The 24561-nt window shown below is 40.8% G+C and overlaps 1 protein-coding gene across 3 annotated transcripts in view; it reads left to right on the plus strand.

Moving 5' to 3' along the window:
- The window catches only part of LOC122560473 (protein tweety homolog 3-like), a 301083-nt gene that overhangs the window by 190039 nt on the left and 86483 nt on the right, over positions 1-24561 (plus strand). For all 3 annotated transcript variants that reach the window (XM_043711109.1, XM_043711111.1, XM_043711110.1), the window contains exon 7: positions 12116-12191. In XM_043711109.1, coding sequence (XP_043567044.1) covers positions 12116-12191 — 76 coding nt within the window. The remainder of the gene's footprint in view (positions 1-12115; positions 12192-24561) is intronic.

The following is a 24561-nucleotide window of genomic DNA, read 5'->3' on the forward strand; positions in this document are numbered from 1 at the left end:
GTGACGGAACGCGGCGGGGGGGCGGAGACACATGCGGCGATGTCCGAATGCAGGTCGCTGACGTCACTGGGGGCGGAAGTAGCTGCGGCGACCACGGAGACAGAGTTCTTCCCCATAGCCGCGGAGGTCGCCAATCTGTTGGCGATTGTCTTCATGACGATCGCAGAGCAGGTTGTCTGTGCGGCGATCCCGGAGGCGGTTGTTTGGGCCGCGATCATGAAGGTTGCGAAGGCTGCGAAGGCTGCCCCTCATAAAGCCATGTTGACTATCCTTAATCAAACTAGGTTTTTCCAAATAGTCAAAAATCCTATCTCTCAGAATCCTTTCCAGTACCTTGCTTACCACAGACGTAAGACTGACTGGTCTATAATTCTCAAGAATTTCCTTATTCCCTTTCTTGAACAGAGGAACAACATTCACCTCCCTCCTATTATCTGGATACTACTCCTGTGGAGAGTGAGGATGCAAAGATCATTGCCAGAGGCTCAGCAATCTCATGCCTTGCTTCCATTAGTAACCTTGGATATATCTAGTCTGGCCCCAGGGACTTGTCTACCTTGATGCTTCTCAGAATTTCCAGCACATCCACTTTGTTTATAGTAATCTGTTCAAGACTATTAACCTGGTCCACAGTGTTCTCACCATCAACAAATTCCCTTTCTCTCGTGAATATTGAAACAAAAAACTGATTTTGGGCATCCCCTACCTCTTCAGACTTTTACCATGCTCCCTGTTCTTTTTAAAAGATCTAAACCCTGGACCATTCAGCAACCATTCCTGCTCCTGTGAAATCCATGTCTCGTTAGGATGCAAATCTATTATGTTTCAAATTTATTCACAAATGATGTGTACAGTATGTATTTCAAATTGATTATTGGTTTGCTTAACCTTCTGATGCCCATTGCATTGTATTGTGAAAAAACTTGATAGACACTTGTGTGAAGAATTTTCCTGAAGTTTAGATTAGATTAGATTACTTACAGTGTGGAAACAGGCCCTTCGGCCCAACAAGTCCACACTGACCCGCCGAAGCGCAACCCACCCATACCCCTACATTTACCCCTTTAACCTAACACTACGGGCAATTTTAGCGTGGCCAATTCACCACACAGTCAGTTGCCTGAGTCGGGAATTGAACCCGGGTCTCTGGCGCTGTGAAGCAGCAGTGCTAACCACTGTGCCACCGTGCCGCAGTTAGTTTAGATAGGCCCTGTTTTGAGTGCAGAATTGCTAACCAGAGATTGTTGCTGAGATTAGGCACAGGCTTGATACAAGAGCTGGTTGAGGGAGAAATTATTATATGAGTTAATGTAAAATTTAAAATGTTTAAACGGAAGAAGGCATGGAGTTTCTTTAGAAAGTAGGGCAGTGAAATTCACTGGATTGTGGCATAAATTCAAAAAACTAAACAGTTTTGTTTATCATTTAAGATTCTTATGGTATTTACCTTACTGCGCAATAAACAGTAATGTGATCTGATGAGTATGCACATACACTTTTTGTGATCTTGTGCATGGTAATACATACATTTTCCAGTGCTTATGAAAGGTGACTTTAAAAATCTTTGTCTAGGAAAACCAATAAATGTTGAGACCTGAATGAGCAGAATCTAGTTATTACAGTGGGGTTTATCCATTCATGATTGCAAAATCTTCACTCCTTCTGTTTTTTATGCCATAAAAATGTTACCTAATGTTGGCATCAGCCAAGACCTTTTCGAATAACTTCTCACCTGTTTCAAAGAAATTTCCAGCACTTTGCTTGCTTCCTTTCAGTGTCAATCTCTATTTCCCATTTTCCTTTTGTCCTGATATGCATTTCCCAGATGTTACATTCTCCATCCCTTGACTTCCCACATCCTTTCAGTTCACTTTTCATGCCATCCTACTGCAAGATTCCACACTTTCTCTCCACTCTGCCATTTGCAAAGCATTTCTTCCAGACTCTGAAATTTCTTATCCGTGACTTTTGATATTTAAGGAATTGCGTTCCTTAACCCAACATTCTTTGTTCTGTAAACCCTAACAGTCACTCCCTTTTTTCTCTGTATTCTTTGACTTCTCATTGGGAGATTTGCTAAAGTCTAGCGGTACTTGATGATGGATTAATGCATATTACTTCCTAATGTTTGCACAATATGTCCTCTAGCGGCACAAGTACATTGAATTTTACATGCAGAATAATTGCTCTTAACTGTCTACAATGTGACCAAATATAGTATTTGATACCCTTTCCAAATTTTGTTTTAAATTGGAGTTCTTATTCTTGCTATTTTGTATAAGGAAACCTACCTCAATTTTGTCACATTTGGGTATTCTGGATTCTAGCATTAAATTGCCATTTCCAACTTGAACTGGTCTTAGATACAGACAGCCTGCACTCTTCCTAATATGCTACTGTTTTATTATGCAAATAGGATTATTTGGTCATTTGATTTGTTCTGAAACTCCAAGTCTAAACTGATCTAGCATAATTTGTTCAAATCATTATTTTCTTTTAAAGTTTAAAAATTCTTGATCATTAGCCAATTATAACAAGCAACATCTGAGTGTCTCTTGCTTAATGTATATGCTTAATGACTTATGCCATTGTGAAGAAGATAATACTTAATGGATTGCTGTGGGGTTTGTTTTAATCCATTGAGATTGATTACATTGATATCATACTAGTCCAAGTTTATAATAAAATTAGCAAGAAATTAGAAAGGAAAAATGGAAGTGAGATAATGTAGTAATTGTTATATGAAACAATACAGAAACTATTTTATAATAAATTAAAAAGATTACTATTTAATTTATATGCTATTACAGTGCATATCAATTAACTTTGCTTGGTGAGGAAAGTGTCAGAAGGAGGTTTGGTGGAGTAGTCACTTGATGGCCTGAGTAGACTGTACTGTTACTCAAAGTGCATGCAATGTGAATGAAGTTGGTTAAATTAATGATGCAAATTAACCTAAATTTTTTTAGCATAATTAATAATTTGTTAAATTGTTTTAGATAACCTCATAGTTTTTTTCACCAATGTAAGCATCTTATTCATTTTAAGAACTGTAAAAGTCTCTGGCAAGGCTTAAATGTAGGAATCAAGAGTGAGTGTAAGGCAACTCATCCCCTCGAGACTGCTCTGCCATTTAACATGATCGTGGCTGATATTATCCTGGTCTTAACTCTACTGTTTGCACCCCATAGCCCTTTATCCTGCTTTTCATCAGAAACATACCTATTCCTTGAATCTGTTGATTTGGTTCTGCCTCCATTGCAGTCTGGAGCAGTGAGTTCCACAGATTCACAACCTTCTGGAGAAGTCGTTTTTTTTTATCAAAGTTGGTTTTGAACCTACGTCCTGTCATTCCACATGTATTATCTCTTTTTTCTGAGACTGCTCCCCTTGTGGGACATGTGTTCAATGTCCACCTTATTAATCCTCTTTAGCATTTTATAAAATTCAGTCAGATGCCACTCCCCCGCCTCGCCCGCCATTCTCCTGAGCTCCAGCAAGTACAAGTCCAAGCTATTCAACTGCCCACCGGACCTAAAACGTTAACTCTGATTTCTCTTCATAGATGCTGCCTGACCTGCTGAGCTTTTCCAGCAATTTCTGTAGTTTTGTTTTGATTTACAGCATCCGCAGATCTTTCGGTTTCTATTCAACCGCCCCTTGTACGATGGGTCTTTCATCTGTGGAATCAACCTGATGAGTCTCCTGTGAATTGTCTCCAGTGCCACCACATCCTTCCTCTAGTAAGGAGATGAAAACTAGATACAGTACTCCACGTGTGGTCTCACCGACTCCTTATATAATTGCAGCAACACTTTTGCAATAACTGCCTTTCTTATAATATGCTGCTCTTGCATGCTCACTTTCTGCAATTCATGGACAAAAACACCCAGATCCCTTTATACTGACTTACCTTGAATTGCTAGCATTTAAATAATAATTTGCCCTATTATTTTTCATAATGGAGAACCTTTCACTTATCCAAATTAAACTCCATCTGCCAAATTCTGGCCCATTGTTCTAGCCTATCAATATCTATCTGTAAATTCTCTAGCTCCTCAAGACAGTCAACTTTCCCACCTATTTTAGTACCATCCATGCAATTTGCTATCTTACACTCTGTCCCTGCTTGCAGATCACTTATATAGATTGTAAATAGTTGAGGTCCGAGAACTTGTGCCACCCCACTAGTTACAATTCGCAATCTAGAGAATGACCCATTTTTCCCAATCTTTTCCTTTCTGCCAGTCGGCTCATCCTTTATTCAAGCCATTACTGTACCCCTAACCCTGGGATCCAACTTTCCGGATCACTCTTTTATGCGGCAGCTTGTCAAATGCCTTGTCAAATACCACATCCACCATTATGCACCTTACTGGTTACATCCTCAAAGAACCCCAACAAGTTTGTCAAGCGCAACTTGCCCTTCATGAAACTGTGCTGACATGTGCTCAACTGTGAATTGAGCTTTGTTTTTCCAAGGATTCAGTTATCTCCTCCTCTGTGATTAACTCCACGAACTTCTCCACTAAAGAGGTCAAAGTAACTGGCCTGTAGTTTCCCACTTCTTGCCTGTCTCCTTTTTTTGAGTAAGGGTGACTCATTAGCGTGTTTCCAAACCACTGGTACTTTTCCAGAATCCGGGGAATTTTGGAATATCGTAACTAATGCTTCCACTATCTCTGCTGCCATCTCCTTTAATACCCTAGGGTGCAGTGCAGGTCATCAGACCTTGGAGACTTATTTGCTTTTAATTCCATCAGTTTAGTTAATACCTTCTCCCTAGTTATAGTAATTTCACCAAGTTCCTCTGTAGTAATTGCAGTTTTTGGAAAGAAATTATCATCTTCCATAGTGAAAACAAACACAAATATCGGTTTAGTGCATCTGCCGTTTCTGAGTTTCCCATTATTATCTTGCCATTTTTGTCCTCTAAAGGGCCAACATTTACTTCCCACTATTCTCTTCCTTGTAAAATACTTAAAAGCTTTTGTTATCAGTGCTTATATTTTCTGCTAGTTTTCTTTTAACCCTTTGACATTTGAAGTTCTCCCATTTCTTCAGAGTGCACAAACTTTTGCAGTATAAAATGCCATAGGTTTTGCCTTCTGTTCCCTTGACTTCCTTATGAAGCCCTGGATTATTTTTCTCCTTTTTACAATTCCTCCTCTTCTCAGGAATTTACTTTAATTAGAGGCATTTAATATCTCCCTAAATATTTGCCACTGTTCTTCAACACTCCTGTTCTTTAATGTTTTTGCCCAGTCTACTAGGGTCAAATTCTTCCTCAGGCCTGGATAATTAACTTTGCCCAACACTAAGACTCTAGTATTGACTCTGTTTTCACTCTTTCAACCTGAATTTGAAACTCTAGCATGATGTGAACAATCCTTCCTTGTCACATTGTATCAAATCTAAAATAACCAGTTCTTTGGTTGGCTCTATGACATGGTGCCTAAAGAAGCAATCCCTCATAGAGTCAACATCGAGGTTACCCTTGCCAAGTTGATTAATCAGCCAATATGTATCACATATCACAAAACAGCACAGAGAATGCTGGAGAAACGGTATGAGTGGACTCGAAATATTAACTCTGTTTCTTTCTCCATGAATGCTACCAGACCAGCTGAGTTTCTCCAGCACTTTGTGTTTGGTTCAGTTTTCCACCATTGACTAAACAGAGATCTTATTGGACACCTTTGGAGAAAATGAGATGCAGCCACTGTGCCACAAGAGCTCCTAATGTTGCTTCCCTGGATGTTTAGTGAGATTGAGATTATTAATTAAACCTATGTAAAGGATTCTCCAGGTCAGAGGGAACCAGTAGATGTGATGGATTTGCATTTCCGTAAGTTGCAGCATAAAAGGTTACTCCAGATTACAAATTGTAATAACCAAGGAAGTGTTCCTGAGCTGAAAGCTGACAAGTCATAAAGTCCTGGTGGTCTACAGAAAGAAATAAGGCAGTTAGGCACACTACTGTTCTGCCATTCTCACATTCCAATCACTTAATCTGAATTAGCAACATCTTTTCTCCCCCAGCACTCCAACCCACCCCCTCCCCCCACTATTGCATAAATGCTGCCCATTCCACACTTCCCTTCAGCTGTGATGAAGAGTCATCTCGACTCAAAATGTTTGCTTGGTTTCTCTCCATGGATGCTGCATTTTTGTTTTGTGCTTTAGTCCTGATTGATTTATTGTCACATGTACCAAAGTACAGTGACAAGCTTTGTTTATGAGCAGTACAGGCTGATCATAGTAAGCAAGGATGTACAGATCAGAGGTTCTAAAAAGACTTCGACAGAGACATACAGTTTGCGTCGTCCAGAGCGTGCGCTAGTTGGGATCAATGTTAGCAAGGTCAGTATCATTTAAGGCTAGAGAGTCTATTCATCAGTTTAAGGAAGAAGCTGTTCCTGAACCTGCAGGTGCATGTGCTCAGGCTTCTGTATCTTCGGCCTGCACTCAAATTCTGTTTTAATAAAGGCCAACATGCCATTTGCCGCCTTTTATTTTGTGCTGAACTTGCATCTCAGTGTTCAGTGATTGAATCCGACCGCTTTGCATATGACCATATCCCAGTGTCTCATCATTGACATATTCTACATTTCTGTTTCTTCTCCCAAGGTAGCTAACTTTACATTCTTTAGCATTCTATTTCATCTCTTATGTTGTTCCTGACTTACTTAGGCTCACCACATCCTTTTGAAGCTTCTTCGTATCCTTTCTACAACACACATCCCCACCATTTTGTGTATAGAGGGAAATAGAAAGGTGTAAGAATGCCCAAAGGGTTATATAATGTGGTCAAAAAATTGGCAGATGGAATGTAATGTGAGAAAATATGAGTGATTCAGTTGGAATACAGACTGCTTCTGCATAGTGCGATTTGATTGATTTGATTTATTGTAGTCACTTGTACCTAAGTACAGTGAAAAGCTTTGTCCTGCGAGCAGTACAGGCACGTTAGAGCAAACAAGATCATAGGTTGCTTAAAGAGACTGAGGCGTACAGGTTACACTGCACAGGAGGGCACAAAACAAGATCAACATCACCTGAAGTTAAGAGTCCATTCATCAGTCTAATAATAGTAGGGAAGAAGATGTTCTTTAAGCTGTTGATGTGTTTGCGTGTTCAAGCTTCCATATCTTCTCCCTGATGGAAGAGGTGGGAGGAGAGCATTGCCGGAGTAGGAGGGGTCTTTGATGATGCCTTTCCATGGCAATGGGAAGTGTAAATGGAGTCCATGGATGGTAGGTTGGCCTCCGCAATGGTCTGGGCTGTGCTCACAACCTTCTGTAGTTTCTTACGGTCCTGGGCAGAGCGGCTGCCATACAGGCCGTTATGTACTTGTATTGAATGCTTTCTATGGTGCTGTAGAAGTTGGTGAGGGTCTTTCTGGTCATGCCAAATTTCCTCAGCCACCTGAGGAAGAAGTGGTGATCTTGACTGTCGCATCTATGTGGGAAGTCCAGGGCAGGTTGTCAATTATTGTCACTCCTCGACATTTGACTTTTTTGATCCTCTCAACCTCGACTCTGTTGATGTAGATGGGGGGTATGTCCTCCTGTTTTGTTTCTGAAGTCCATGATCAGTTTTTTTTTGTTTTGCTGACTTTGAGAGAGGTTGTTATCATTGCATTGACACCAAGCCCTCTATCTCCTTTCTGTATTCTGACTCATCATTGTTTGACATCCATCCTACCACGCTAGTGTTGTCAGCAAACTTGTAGATGGTGTTCATTCAGAATTTGGCTACACAGCCGTGGGTGTACAGGAAGTACAGTAGGAGGCTGAGAACGCAACCTTGGAGGGCTCCAGTATTGAGGGTTGTCATGGAGGAGGTGCAGTTGCCTATCTTCAATGATTGCAGTCTCTGTGTCAGGAAGCCGAGGATCCGGTTGCAGAGGGCGGAGCCGAGATCAAGGCCTTGGAGTTTTGAAATTAGTCTGGCGGGGATTATGGTGTTGAAGGTGGAGCTGTAGTTGAGCAAACGTCTGACATAAATGTCCTTGTTGTCCAGACATTTCTGGCATGAGTGCAGGCTAGGGAAATGGCGACCCTGTGGGTCTGTTATGTCGGTTGGCAAATTCCATGGGGTCAAGGCAGGTGGGAGGCTAGAGTTGTTGTGGGCCATGACCAACCCCTCAAAGGACTTCATGATTATGGAAGTCAGAGCCACTGGGCAACATTTAAGGCATGTTGCATGTGCTTTCTTTGGTAATGTGGTGATGGTGGTCATCTTGAAGCAATTAGGGACATGTAGGAGGGAGAAGTTGAAGATGTCAATAAATACCTCCACCAGCTGATCCACACAGGATCTATCTGCATGGTCGAGGATTCCATCTGAGCCCATCGCTTTCCTTGGATTGACTCTCAGGTAGACTGATCTCACATCTGCAGTGGTGACAGAGGGAGCAGGGCATCCGGGGCTGTTGGGGCAGGTGGCACCGTGCTGCTGGCATTCTGCTCAACCCGAGTAGAGAAAGCATTGGGGCACCTCAGAGAGGGATGTGTTTTTGTCTGCTATCTTGCTTTGCTTCATTTTGTATCCAGTTACGTTGTGTAAGCTTTGTCACAGGCGGTGGGTGTCCTTTTTTTCTATTCATTCACAGCATGAGGGCATTGCTGGCTAGGCCAATATTAATTGCCCTTCCTTAATTACCCAGCGGGCAGTTTAAGAGTCAACCACATTGCTATGGATCTGGAATCACATATAGGCCAGACCAGATGAGGATGGCAATTTCCTTCCCTAAACAACATTAGTGAACTAGATGAGCATTACCAACAATTGGCAACGGATTCATGGTCATTATTTGACTCTTAATTTCAAATTAATTTTTTTGTTACTGAATTCACATTTGCCGTGATATGATTTGAACTCAAGTCTGTCGGATATTATCTGGGTCTTTGGATTAATTGTCTAGTGATAATACGACTCGTCCATCGCCTTCCCATATGGTTAATTTGGGACGCTAACTTGGTCTGGTACTGCCTCTTCACATCTGATGTTTTTGTGGAGGTCATATCTGGATTTTCTGTATAGGTCTGGGTCATTTGACTTGAATGCTGCACTCCTGGTCTTCAGTAGGCAGTGAATTTCCTGGTTCACCCAAGGTTTCCGGTTGGAGAACACCCAGATTGACTTCTTTGGCACACTGTCCTTCATGCACATGCTAATGAAGTCTGTGACGTCGGTGGCGTACTCATCTCTGTTTTCTGTTGAGTTCTTTTGAAGAAGTAACAAAGAGGATTGATGAGGGCAGAGCAGTAGATGTGATCTGTATGGACTTCAGTAAGGCGTTCAACAAGGTTCCCCATGGGATACTGATTAGCAAGGTTAGATCTCATGGAATACAGGGAGAACTAGCCATTTGGATACAGAACTGGCTCAAAGGTAGAAGACAGAGGATGGCGGTGGAGGGTTTTTTCAAACTGGAGGCCTGTGACCAGTGGAGTGCCACAAGGATCGGTGCTACTGTTTGTCATTTACATAAATGATTTGGATGCGAGCATAAGAGGTACAGTTAGTAAGTTTGCCGATGACACCAAAATTGGAGGTGTAGTGGACAGCGAAGAGGGTTATCTCAGATTACAACAGGATCTGGATGAGATGGGCCAATGGGTTGAGAAGTGGCAGATTGAGTTTAATTCAGATAAATGCGAGGTGCTGCATTTTGGGAAAGCAAATCTTAGCAGGACTTATACACTTAATGGTAAAGTCCTAGGGAGTGTTGCTGAACAAAGAGACCTTGGAGTGCAGGTTCATAGTTCCTTGAAAGTGCAGTTGCAGGTAGATAGGATAGTGAAGAAGGCGTTTGGTATTCTTTCCTTTATTGGTCAGAGTATTGAGTACAGGAGTTGGGAGATCATGTTACATTGGTTAGGCCACTGTTGGAATATTGCATGCAGTTCTCGTCTCCTTCCTATCGGAAAGATGTTGTGAAACTTGAAAGGGTTCAGAAAAGATTTAGAAGGATGTCGCCAGGGTTGGAGGATTAGTGCTATAGGGAGAGGCTGAACAGGCTGGGACTGTTTTCCCTGGAGTGTCGGAGGTTGAGAGGTGACCTTATAGAGGTTCACAAAATTATGAGGGGCATGGATAGGGTAAATAGGCAAAGTCCAAGGAGCAGGAGAATCGACATTTCAGGCATGAGCCCTTCTTCAGGGCTCATGCCCGAAACGTCGATTCGCCTGCTCCTTGGATGCTGACTGACCTGCTGTGCTTTTCCAGCAACACATTTTCAGCTCTGATCTCCAGCATCTGCAGTCCTCACTTTCTCCTAAATAGGCAAAGTCTTTTTCCTGAGATCGGGGAGTCCAGAACTAGAGAGCATAGGTTTAGGGTGAGAGGGGAAAGATATAAAAGACACCTAAGAGGCAACCTTTTTCACACAGAGGGTGGTATATGTATGGAATGAGCTGCCAGAGGAAGTGGTAGAGGCTGGTACAATTGCAACATTTAAGAGGCATTTGAATGGGTATATGAATAGGAAGGGTTTGGAGAGATATGGGCTAGGTGCTGTCAAGTGGGACTAGATTGGGTTGGGATATCTGGTCGGCATGGACAAGTTGGACCGAAGGGTCTGTTTCCATGCTGTGCATCTCTATGACTCTATTGTCCAGTCCATTGATTCCAAGCTGTTCCAAGAGAAGCTGTTCTGCTGCCTCATACCAGCATTATGAAGGATGCTCTCGTTTCAGCTTCTATTTGTAAGCTGGGAGGAGGTACACAGTGTTGTAGTCTGATTTTCTGAAGTGTGGATGGGGGAAATGTAGTGATAGGTGTATTTGATGGTTGTGTAGCAGTGATCCAGGGTGTCCGGTCCTTTCATGGGACAGGAGAGTATTTTGGCAACACCCTGGTTGAGGTTGGCCTGGGTACATGAATGACAAAATTGTGAAGGCACAACAATTAAGGAAATGAAATGTTGGCCTATATTGGAAGGAGCGTGATTTAGAAAAGGAAGGATGTTTTGCTTCATGTGTGTAAGGTAATTCTCAATTCTGCATTTCATTTGAGAGCATATCTAAGTACTGTTTAGTTTTGGCCAGATCCTCACTTAACGACAGTCAATCTTGCGTTGCAAACAGTTTAGAAATGGTTCGCTGGACTGCTTCGTAGGTTGAAAGGATCCTCTTGTGAGGAAAGACTGGGCTTGTATTCATTGAAAGATAATCTTATTGAAGCATGTAAGATTCTGCGGGACCTTTACAGAGTAGATATTGAAAGGATATTTCCTCTCATAGGAGAATCTAGAAGTAGAAGCATAGTTTGAGAATAAGGAGTTACCTATGCAAGGCAGAAATGAGAAGGTATTTATTTTCTCAGAGGGTCATTAACATTTGGAATTTACTTCTCTAGCAAGCAGCAGAGACTTAGTCATTAAATATATTTGCAGCAGAGTTAGACAGAGTTTTGATTAGCAAGGGAGTCACGGTGGCTGAATGGTTAGAACTGCTGCCTTATAGCGCCAGGAACGCAGGTTCAATTCCAGCCTCGGGTGACTGTCTGTGTGGAGTTGCACATTCTCCCCATGTCTGCGTGGATTTCTTCTGGGTGCTCCGGTATACTCCCACAATCCAATGATGTGCAGTTTAGGTCAATTGTCCATGCTAAAAATTGCCCATTGTGTTCAGGGATGTGTAGGTTAGGTGCATTAGTTAGGGATGAATACAGAGTAATAGGTTAGGGAAATGGGTCTGAGTGAGTTACTCTTCAGAGGGTCGGTGTGAACTTGTAGGGCAGAATGGCCTGCTCCACATTGTAGGGAGTCTATGATTCTATGAAGGGAGTTGAGGATTATGTGAGACAAGCAGGAAAGTCAGGTGATCAGATCAGTCTTGATCGTATTGAATGCTGGGGCAGGCTCTCAGGGTAGAATGACATACTTCTAATTTTTTTTTATCTTAAGGTTAATTTCTATTGAATTTGTGGCCAGGTCATTATATTTTCATATTCCTACATTGCTGCAGACTTGTGGTTTGTGAATTCTGTACCTGACTACATTGACAATAAATACAGTGGCCAAACCAGTCTAATTCTGCACAATTTTTGTTGGATTATTCTGTAATTCTGTGTTACCAACCTTGTGCTTTCATCTTTTGGCTAGGGTTCCAGTGACTTCTGTGTGTCTCCTGAAGCATATATCTCCAAAATGGCGGATGAACATGGTCTTATTGCTAAAGGTATGGTGTCCTTAAAGTGAACTTACAAATAAGAAATACATTACATTGAATTTAACAGAAAAATATGGAGGCTTGGGTAATGGTTTATGGTACCACTAGCAAAATAAATCATGATGTAATAATAGGCTTGTAACGAAAAACTTGGATCATGATGACTAATTTGAAGATTATTTACAACCAATTCTGAATCACCATGGTTAGATGTAATAGAAACATAGAACAGTACAGTACAGAACAGGCCCTTCAGCCCACGATGTTGTGCCGACGATTGATCCTCATGTAAGGTTAACCTAATGTATGAACTCTCAAATTTCTGTGACCATATGCATGTCCAGCAGTCTCTTAAATATCCCCAGTGACCTCGCTTCCACAACTGCTGCTGGCAACGCATTCCATGCTCTCTCAACTCTCTATGTAAAGAACCCTCCTCTGAGATCCCCTCTATACTTTCCGCCAAACAGCTTAAAACTATGACCCCTCGTGTTAACAATTTCTGCCCTGGGAAAAAGTCTCTGGCTATCAACTCTATCTATGCCTCTCATTATCTTGTACACCTCAATTAGGTCCCCTCTCTGTTAATGAAAGCCAAAACACCATATGCTTTCTTAACAACCCTGTCCACCTGGGTGGTAATTTTACAGGATCTATGTACCTGCACATCCTGCTGTTCCACACTGCCAAGAATCCTGTCTTTAATCCTGTACTCAACTTTCAAGTTCGACCTTCCAAAATGCATCACTTCGCATTTATCCAGGTTGAACTCCATCTGCCACCTCTCAGCCCATCTCTGCATCCTGTCAATGTCCCGCTGCAGCCTACAACAGTCCTCTATACTGTCAACGACACCTCCAACCTTTGTGTCATCTGCAAACTTGCTAACCCATCCTTCAATCTCCTCATCCAAGTCATAAATATAGTAATCAATCATCCAAGTAACATAGTCCAAGAGCTCCTTAGGGAGAAGTATCTCAATGAAATTCAAGTGTCCTTACTTTCATGTGGATTTCTTATGACTCAATAAGGGTCAAGGTTTTCTTCAGGCTTGCAATTTTTAAATTGTTTTTAAATGGGCTACAACTACATTAAATTTATTCAGTCTTCCTCTCTTCGACTGATACATTGTGTTTCACTGAATAAAACTACTGTGAAATTTCTAACATCCTGCTGTGTTTCTTTCTGAATATTCTGCTCACTAATGGGCAATTGAACTCCATTTTGAACTTTTTTTTTAGTTTGCTTTCCAATTTACCCATGTGCCGCTTTTGGAGGAGCATAGGAACAGGATTCGGTCATTCAGCTTGCCAAGTTTGCTGCACCATTCCATTAAATCATGGGGAATCATCAACTTCTGCCACTTTCTGCGCTATTCTCATATCTCTAGATGTTATTAATTTTCAGGAAATTTTTAGCTTTTATCTTGACCATAATAAATGAACTTCTATAGCTCTAGAATTTGAAAAACGTCATCACTCTGAGTGAAGAAAGTCCTCCTCTAAATGGCCTACTTAAAGAACATGTCCTTTTATTTTTATCATTTTGATTTGGACTGAAATGGGAAAGGATTGTTTTAACAGCCAGGGATTGTTGAACAATTGCTATACTTTTTAAAACCGTGAGTCAGGTGTTATCTATAGAACTGTTTGTTCAAGCAGTGGGGAACGTCCAGTTGCAAATGAGTCAGAATCAAGGAGTGTGTTTGAATGGAGCTTTGGCCAAAAACAAGCAGCTGATTGGTTTGTGGCATGGTAGCCGGTTATTGGTGAAAAAGAGCTTCTGCCTGTGATTGGCTTCCAGTTAGCTGGGCAGCTTGTGAGTATGTATGTTTGAAGGAGAAGCCATCAGATATCCGGAGAAGAAACTGTCAATTTATTTGCAGTTAAAAAAACCTCAAGCCTGTTGAAAGCTAGTTTATTTTCCCCTCAATAATTGCTGTAAGTTATAGTTTTTCTCAAATAAGTCTGAGACTTTATAAGAGTGTTTTACTGTATTAGTCACTAGTCACTAGACATTAGACAGTAACTAAATAAGTCATCATCAAATGTGAGCCATTCTTCCTGTGTCTGTGCAAGCAAATGAAGGTACCTGGAGAAGGAAGATCAAGGAGCAGTGTCCTAGTGAGCTGAAATAGTGACCCATGGGGACCATTGAACTACCTTTCCAGCTTTTCCTCTGCCCATAACATGCAGTTTTTTCTTCTGTCTGTTTGTACATGCGTGCAGGGGTAGCTTATAAAGGGAGGGATTAATCAAGAATAATCAGCATAGTTTTGTTGAGGGGAGGTCATGTCTGACCATTTGGATTGAATTTTTCTAAGAGATGACCAGCTGTGTAGATGAGGGCTTTTGATGTAGTCTGCTTGGACTTCAGCAAGTCTTTTGATTAGGTCCCACATGGGAGGCTGGCAAAGGTAAGAATCCATGGAATCTGAGGAAATTTGGCAAATTGGATCCTAATTTGGCTGAATGTCAGGAAGCAGAGGCATTTGGTTGAGACGTGTTTTTCCAACAGGAAGTCTGTGTCCAGTGGGGTTTCACAGGGATCACTGTTGGGGCCCTGGCTGTTTGTGGTTTATATAAATGATTTAGACTTGAATGTAGCAGCGTTGATCAGTAAGTTCACACACAATACAAAAATTGGTGACCTGGGTACCATAACAGTGAGGATGGTAGCCTTACACTGCAAGAGGATGTAGATTTGCTCGTCTCATGGGCTGATCAGTGGCACCTGGAATTCAATCCGGATAAATATGAAGTGATGCTCTTGGGCAGGATAAATAAAGCCAAGGAATATGTGATGAATGGTAGGATTCTGGGAAGCACAGAGGATTAGAGGGACCTTGGTGCACATTTAACACTGTCCCTTGAAGTATCAGGATAGATGGATAAAGTGGTTCAGAAGACATATGGGATACTTGCCTTGATTAGTTGTGGCAGAGAGTTTAAGATCAGGGAAATAATGCTGGAACTGTATAAAACATTTGCTAAAGATGTTTTCATCCAGAGGCTGGTGAAAACCTGGAACTCTGCCTGTAGAGGTGGTAGAGGTGTACACTTGCAATGTCGAGGCATACAAGGCTATGCAGTTAGAATAGGTGATATTTGACTGGTGTGGACACAATGGCTGAAGTGTCTTTTCTATGCTTTGAATGTCTTGTGACTCTTTGAAGAGCATTATGGTGCAAAAGTAAATAATACACTGGCTTATAGAGCATGTGGGTGTAACAGAGTGCGAAAGAGACAGAGATTTTACAGTGCCTTAGAGGAATGTGGTCTGTAAAATTGTAGTATTTCTTTAATTACTAGCCATTGCCATTGAATCTTCCACTGTACTACAGATTGTATTTTCTAAGTCCACATAGCCAACTTCACCTTCATATCTTAATCTCCTTTCTTCAAATTTATAGGCTTAGAGGTTTACTTGAAGTAAATTTTGATTACTTTCAAGATTACTATTGTTGCCAATAGTATACATTTAGATAGCACCTTTAATACAGTAAAATGTCCTAAGGCACTGAGGAATATTATCAATCAAAAAGTCCTACTGCGTCACATAAGCAAACATTAGGATATTCAAGAAGGCAGCTTTCAGAAATCACTTTAAGGAGGACAAAGAGGCGAACTGAATAATGAACTCTGGTTTAAGCTCTGGTCAGCAGGTGGAACAGATGGAACCAAGAATATGCAGGAGGAACATAGACCTTGGAGTTCATTGAATGAGCTTACAGATTAGAGAAGTAGAGACCATTGAGAGTTTTGGTTACCATGAACATTTTTAAGCGAAGGCATGACAGTCAGGGCCATAAAGTATAGAAGAGGCATAGACTATTTTTGGCAGTAGAGAGTCAAACTCTACACTTGTCCCACTTTCCAGCACTGGGGGCCCATAGCCTTGTGTTATTACACTTCAGGTGCCCTTCAAAGGTTGAGATTGCCTGAAAGTAACAGGGAGATCAGACCCCATGAAGGCTAAAGGTTTTTAGTTTAGAAAGACATAACGTGTCAGTGCAGTCTTGGCGGACTGAAGGCCCTGTTCCTGTGCTGTACTGTTCTTTGTTCGACCTTCTCGACAGTGTATTCCAGAACCCTACCACTATCTGGGAACTAATGTGGTACATGGATGATGTGTGTGTGGAGCTTGTGGGATATGGTCAGCAGAGTTTTGGGATTTAAAGGTTTTCAAAATTAGAAAGTGGTAGACTGGCTGGGAGAGCATGGGAAAAGTTGAGTCTGGAGAAATCAAAAATTAAGTAGCTTCATATTGGCTGTCAATCATGATTTTATTTGCACATGTACATCAAAACAAGCCTTGACTTAAATGTTGAAGTGATAGGATTATTACTAAATTGTAGTAGTTTCAATTAAATAGTTATTAATGCAATCTAATATAAATTATTTTACTTATTGATCTGTGATAGATCCTACTTGGTGATTATATATGTTCAAATCATATTTTTAATTGATTTGTTCTGCTGTTAGTGAAACATTATCATTTTCCGCAGACAGGAAGAGAACTGCCAAAGTGCTTAATCAAAACATCTTTCAGATATAAATGAATTTGTCTCAACGTTAATGACCTTATTAGAAGCACCCAGTTCAAAAAAGTTGACAAGATAAATGTAGTTAACTGGGGCATTGTGTAATTCTGAATCTTATTATTGGATATTTTAAAACCACTAATTCATGAGTACTGTTTCCATCCTCTACTTGAAGTATAAATGTCTTCAAATTGCAAATGCATTCCTTTGAACCAATTCAAGTCTACTCCACAGTTAAAGGTGACTTTACATCCTTTGTTAGAAGCTTTTACAATTAACTGCTCATTATTGAAGCTCATTATGTAAGTTGCTTTTCATTGTCTTCATTATCAGATTGTCAGTCTGATTTTTGAAATATGAACAGTTCACCTTTTGTGGACGAGACCTGAGAAATTGCTTTTCTTGTGTTGGAAATTGAATGCTAATTGTCCATATTTAAATTTTTGAAACTGTCCTGAATTTTCACACATCACCTTGCATACCTGCATTTTTTTTATAGTCAAGCAAGTTTTCAATGTCACATTTTTTGGGGGGGGAAAATAATGGCAGAATCACCATTCGTAATTCGTGCATAATGATATCTTGGAATTTCTGGTGAGGGAGAGGTAATGCAGATTACTTAAGATGGAGGTTGATCCTCTATCTCAGTCCCACCTTCCCACATGATCCTCTTCTCCCTTAATTCCTTCATCCAAAATTGAACCCTGACCCGGGTTCAATTCCCGCCTCAGGCGACTGACTGTGTGGAGTTTGCACATTCTCCCCGTATCTGTGTGGGTTTCCTACGGGTGCTCCGGTTTCCTCCCACAGTCACAAAGCTGTGCAGGTCAGGTGAATTGGCCATGCTAAATTGCCTGTAGTGTTAGGTAAGGGGTAAATGTAGGGGTATGGGTGGGTTGCGCTTCGGCGGGGCGGTGTGGACTTGTTGGGCCGAAGGGCCTGTTTCCACACTGTAAGTAATCTAATCTAATCTAATCTAATCTAAAACTGTCATTCTAGGTTTTGAATATACTCAACAATCAGCCATCCACAGTTCTCTGGGCCAGAGAACCCCATAACTTCATAAATCTTATGAAGTCTTATAGAGATGATATTTTTCATTTGAATCACTAAATACCTTTATAGTGAAGGTATAGTTCCATTTTTGTAGAATCCTTTTCCCAGGGGATTTGAATCATCCCAGTCAAACTCTTTTATGTATTCTTTGAGTTTCAATTAGATCACTTCTCATCTAAATTGTAGAAAGTATAGATCTTGTCTATTCAGTTTCACCTCATAAAACATGAGATTCTGGAAATCCTTAAGCTTTTGTTGCATTCTTTCTAAGGCAAATAAATCCTTTCTTGGCTGAGGAGACTGTTTAACTGGGATGTGTCGTCTGGTAAAAAGAGATTTTCCAAAAGTGACAACAGAAAATGTAACTCAGCATCATTGGAGAGAGGAGAAAGTGAGGACTGCAGATGCTGGAGATCAGAGTTGAGAGTGTGGTGCTGGAAAAGCACAGCAGGTCAGGCAGCATCCGAGGACCAGGAGAATCAACATTTTGGGCATAAACCCTTCATCAGGAATCACTGGAGAGAGAAACAGTTAAGTTTCTAGGTTGATGGTGTTTAAGAAGCAGTGGAAATGGTTAGCTTCAGAAGCAAATGCAGAGCCAAGGTTTAGGGTGGAGATGCTGTGCAGGGGAAGAGAAAGTCCTTGCTCAGGTGAAGAGTACAAACAATTTATTGTCAAAAGTATCAAAGGTATAGTACAAAAAGGGGGTGATAATTGAATAAGCATAGAAGCAAAGGATGAGTGCATAAGCAAGGTAAATGATAAAAGCCTGCTATCCTGTCAGAGAAAATTAGAACAGCAGTTATATGGTGATGATTCATAATTTTATTATTTGTAAAATTGGATTTTAAAGTTGAGGAAAAAGGGATCATAGTTTTAAGTTCTATGAAAGATCAGAATCATTTTCGGATGTGAGCAACATGCAGCATTTCCAATGAACCGTGCGATTTTTAAATGATAAGCAGGTCCTGTGGGGCAATACTAATTCTGATATTACACCCGCAAGAGAGGGTAGCCCTGACATTGGTTCATTCAGAGAAGAAATAGTCTAATACAACAGAGGTGTTGTTAGTTTAGCAGTATCCTAACAGTCAGGGTAGAAGAGGCAAAGAGACCTTAGATGCAGGTTCGTAGGTCCTTGAAAGTGGAATTGCATGTAGTGAAAAAGGCATTTGGTACACTTGCCATTATTGGTCACTGCATTGAGTTGGGATGTCTTGTTGTGTTTGTACAGAACATTGGTTAGGAGACTTTTGGAATACTGCATTCAGTTGTGGTCTCTCTGTCATAGGAAAGATGTTGTTAAAGTTGAAAGGGTGCAGAAAAGATTTACCAGAATGTTTCTGGGGTTGAAGGTTTTGAGCTATAGGAAGAGGCCAAGCAGGCTGGGACTATTTTCCCTGGAGTGTTGGAGGCCTTATAAAATTACGAGGGGCATGGATAGGATGAAAATAGCCAAGGTCTTTTCCTTAGGGTCAGGGAGTCAAAAAGTATAGGACATAGGTTTAAGGTGAGAGCGAAAAGGACCTCGGGCAACTTTTCCATACAGAGAGTAGTGCATGTATGGAATGACCTGCTGGAGGTAATGGTGGAGGCTGGTAAAATTACAACATTTAAAATACATCTGGATGGGTGCATGAATAGGAACGGTTGAGAGGGATATGGACCAAATGCTGGCAAGTGGGACTAGATTAATTTAGGATATCTGGTCAGCATAGATGAGTTGGACCCAAATATCTGCATCTGTACGTATAACTCTATGCTTAGAAGAAACTTCACAAATAGACAGCTATGGTGGTGTCAGAGAGGAAGGTATCCAACAAGATCGTTGAAGTCATGAGTTTGAAGAACTCTTGTCCAATAGTAATAGTGAGCTGAGTAAGTAGCTTGTTTTGGGAAGAACAAAGGTTTGATAATGTAGTTCTCTGAAATAGTTCTTGGATTGTGCAACAGCTTTTTTTTCTCTTTTTTTGTAATAAACCTTAGTGTTCTTTTGTTAAAAGTACAGTGGCGGCCTCATGTAAGTTTGTTGTGAATGACCGCTGATAAGCAAAAAAAAACAAACTTCTAATTATCAAGCCAAATCTGCTTTGGGATCTAACTTGTCTAGTATTGCCATTCGCTGAGATCTTTACAATTACAACATAGAACATTACAGAGCAGTACAGGCTCTTTGGCCCTCGATGTTGCACCGACCTTTGGAACAATTCTGAAGTCCATCCAACCTACACTATTCCATTCTCATCCATATGTTTATCCAATGACAATTTAAATGCCCTTAAAGTTGGCGAATCTACTACTGTTGCAGGCAGGGCATTCCACGCCCCTACTACTCTGAGTAAAGAAACTACCTCTCGCATCTGTCCTATATCTGTAACCCTTCCATTTAAAGCTATGTCCCCTTGTGCTAGTCATTACAATCCAAAGAAAAGGCTCTCACTGTCCACCCTATCTAACCCTCTGATTACCTTATATGTCTCAATTAAGTCACCTCTCAAACTTCTCTGTAATGAAAATAGCCTCAAGTCCCTCAGCCTTTTCTCATAAGACCTTCCCTCCATACCAGGCAACATCCTGGTAAATCCCGTCTGAACCCTTTCCAAAGTTTCCACATCCTTCCTATAATGCAGGGACCAGAACAGTTCGTAATACTCCAAATGCGGCTGCACCAGAGCTTTGTACAGCTGCAGCAATGACCTTGTGATTCCAAAACCCAATCCCTCTCTCAATAAAAGCTGACACACTGTATTCCTTCTTAACAACCCTATCAACCTGAGTGGCAACCTTCAGGGCTCTATGTACATGGACTCCAAGATCTCTCTGTTCATCTACACTACCAATAATCTTACCATTATTCCTGTTGCCCCTTCTAAAGTGAATACCTCACAGTTTCCCATTTGCCACCTTTCAGCCCAGCTCTGCAGCTTATCTCTGTCCCTCTGCAACCTGCAACATCCTTCAGCATTATTCACAACTCCACCAACCTTTGTGTCATCGCAAATTTACTACCTATCCTCCTCTGCCCTCATCTAGGTCATTTATAAAAATGACACAACAGTAGTCCCAGAACAGAGACTTGCAATACTGAACTCCAGAATGAACATTTCCCATCAACCACCACTAGAATTGTGATCTAGATTTGTTGAACTCAGTGTAGAATCATTGGTGCACCTGAATTATACCTGCAGTTTAATCTATATGATATCAATTCAGCTCGTGTTGAATTCAAAAGAAAGCAATGTGGTAGTCCAAGCAAGCTTCAGGAGGTGCCTCATTGAACGCAAGTTGGGAAACAGACAGCAGAAGGTGAACAAGATTTACGAGTCAAATAGAATTACCATTTGAAAGAAGAGCAGAGCTTCAAAGTGGGCATTCCAATAACAGCAAAATTCTTGAAGCTTTCTTATATCTACTTATTGACTATAGCCATGAGATGATAAAGCCTAAGTTGAATATGACTGCTGAGGCTAACTGAAAGCTCCTAGCCTCACTTCAGTTTGAGGAACTAATCCAAATGCCGCAGGTAGAATTGAATTAGAATCCCTACAGTGTGCAAACAGGCCCTTCAGCCCAACAAGTCCACACTGACCCTCCGAAGAGTAACCCACCCATTCCCCTACCCTATATTTACTCCTGACTAATGCACCTAACCTACACATCCCTGAACTCTATGGGACAACTTAGTATGGCCAATTCACCTGACCCGCACATCTTTGGTCCATGGGAAGAAACCATCGCACCTGGAAGGAAGAAACCCATGCAGACACGGGGAGAAATTACAAACTCCACACAGATAGTCAACCGAGGGGGAATTGAACCTGGGTCCCTGGTGCTGTAAGGCAGCAGTGCTAACCACTGAGCCACTGTGCCTCACTGTAAGCAAAATAGTAAAGGAATGTGGTGAAGACTTACACATCGGTAAGGTGAAGGCATTTTCACTTATAAATAAATGAATAAGCTGGAATTTCAATGGTGATGCCTTTTATTATAAATCTAGCAAACTTGGAATTGTAATTTGTATTCTTTTAGAACTGATTTTCCTAGCTGTGCTATTCTATAGAGCCTCATACAGTTTCTAAGATAGCTTTGCCAGCCTTTATGGTTCATCAGAAAGGGTCATTGCTCTGCCTGCTCTCATCAGCTGTAACGAAGACAAAATGTCTATTGTTGTGTACAGAGAGGTAGTAACTGGGAAGGAGCAACTTCTACTGTGACTGAAAAAGCACTGCTGATTTATTTAATGTCTTGATATATATGGTCCATTTTGATTTAAATAAGCTAGATAATCGGGTTGTAATTATTCCTAAAAACAATCCTTTTACTGGTTCGGAATTTCTTCTTCTGTGTTGGGATTTCTGAACATGGTCACTTCTCAATTCCCCATTCATTAGTTAATTCAGTACAAGAGTACAGCATAGTGATGCTAGTGATTATCACGCTAGACTGGTAACCCAAAAACTTGAGCCAATGATTTGAAGACATTAGCTCAGATCCTACCATGGCAGGAGGGGAATTTAAATCCAGTTAGTTAGTCTGGAAATGAAAATCTTCATGCTTCTGCCGAGCTCTCAATGTGTTTCTTTCTGTCTTCCTAAACTACAGCATATTGCTATTGATGCCAAATGAAGGGCAGCTCTGTGACATTATCACAGGGTTACTCCAGAGTCCTGAAACCCTCAGACATGTCCTATAAGCTAGTCAAGTAAATGGCCTGACAGTCAAACTCTCAAATATGGTGACTTCTGACCTACTTTATCAGCATCCCTAAGCATGTTCTATCCTACCAGCATGATAGACCCACCAGAGGTGATAACACAGTTGTGTGTACTTGGGATACAGCCCATGAAAATCCTTATCAATGCCACATTGGGCTGTGGTGGTGTTAATAGGTTAGACATGGGCAAGTGAACATCTTGCTGATTACCAACTATGCTGGAATAAGTGACAGTGTTACTTTGTGATCTTGTACTACACCACTGTCATGCAAATAATTGTACTACCTGTTCTCAGTGAGATGAACTAGGAGAACCGTACTCTCATAACAGATTGTCTGGAACGTGTAATTTGAGGCTGTCTGATGTGGAGCATTGCAGGTATAAGGGGTCGGGAATACGGACTTGAGTATTTGTGTGGAAAGTTGGGTCAGCAATGTGGTCTGCAGGTATTTTTAATCATCAACCTTTCCTGGTTAACTAACTTAATAGAGGTGGAACTGTCTGAATGTTTGATCATTAATAGATTGTTTCAGAGAGTTCAAGATGTAGGGGAATTGCAATCTTCAATTTCCTGGAATTTCTTCTGAATTTGTTGCATTTAGGATTCTGCAGGGTCCTGATGCACTACCCCAGTCTGGGCTGCTCCAAAGACTATCTGGCCAATGGAATATCAGGCCATTGATTCTCCACAGTTGCTGCCTGACCTACTGAGTGTTTTCAGAGTGTAACAATACTTAATTTAGAAAAGAGAGAATTACTTAAAGATGTTTTATAGAAATTTTTTTAAGTACAAAAGAAAGCAGAAAAGAAGTCTTCCTTACATTTTGAATAATTTAATATACATTGTTTCAAAATTGATTTATTTTCAATGTTGTTTTTAAATGTATTGATAGAGGATAGTGATCATGATATATGTTTCAATGGGTTGCTTAATTATGCTGCGAAATATAGAACTTGTCAGCCAGTAAGTATTAAGGTTATGTCATAGTCTTCTCATGCAGTTAAACTTCAATTAAGATCAGGTGCGGTGTTTTAAAAAAGACACAACTCTAATGTCAATTTGCAATGAAACAGAATGTTTTCATTACTAAAATAACCTACATTTCTTGAAAATTGTTTTGAAAAGTATCTCTTCCTTATCACCTGACAGCTGAGCTGTACTGTACAGTGCTGAAATAAAAAATGCTTAATTATTTTTAAAACTTATTTCGTGGATCTGGGAATTGCTGGTAAGACCAATGTTGTGGCTCAATCCTAACTTCACTTGAATTGACTACCTTGCTAGGTCATTTAATTGGCAATTTAAGACTGTGGGTCTGGAGTCACATAAATACCAGACTGGGTAAGGATGTCAAATTTCCTTCCCTAAAGAACATGAGAGAGCCAAAGTAGGTTTTTACAATGATCAATGATAGTTTGATGATCGCCAGGACGAACACAATAAGTTGCAATTCTAAGTGTCATTAGTTGATTTTTAATTCCACCATCTGCCACATTTCCTTTTCCTATTTCAAAAGTATACTTTATTCATAAATAAATCTTTGTGTACATATACATTGTCACAAATGTAGTTTGGGTCTGTTGCATATCAAATAAACAAACAAATCATTGGACTTGGACTCTATCCAAAAAACTAAAATCTCTATTATGCATACAACACTAATATTTACATATACATTTCAATGCAAGGAGTATCAGAAATAAGGTGGGTGAACTTAAGGCGTGGATCGGTACCTGGGACTATGATGTTGTGGCCATCACGGAAACGTGGATAGAAGAGGGACAGGAATGGTTGTTGGAGGTTCCTGGTTACAGATGTTTCAGTAATATTAGGGAGGGTGGTAAAAAAGGAGGGGGGGTGGCGCTGCTAATTAGAAATGGTATAACGGCTGCAGAAAGGCAGTTCGAGGGGGATCTGCCTTTGGAAGTAGTATGGGCTGAAGTCAGAAATAGGAAAGGTGCGGTCACCTTGTTGGGTGTTTACTATAGACCCCCCAATAGCAGCAGAGATGTGGAGAAACACATTGGGAAACAGATTTTGGAAAGGTGCAGAAGCCACAGAGTA

The sequence above is a fragment of the Chiloscyllium plagiosum genome, chromosome 21, assembly GCF_004010195.1.
Source record: "Chiloscyllium plagiosum isolate BGI_BamShark_2017 chromosome 21, ASM401019v2, whole genome shotgun sequence".
Classification (NCBI taxonomy): Eukaryota; Metazoa; Chordata; class Chondrichthyes; order Orectolobiformes; family Hemiscylliidae; genus Chiloscyllium; species Chiloscyllium plagiosum.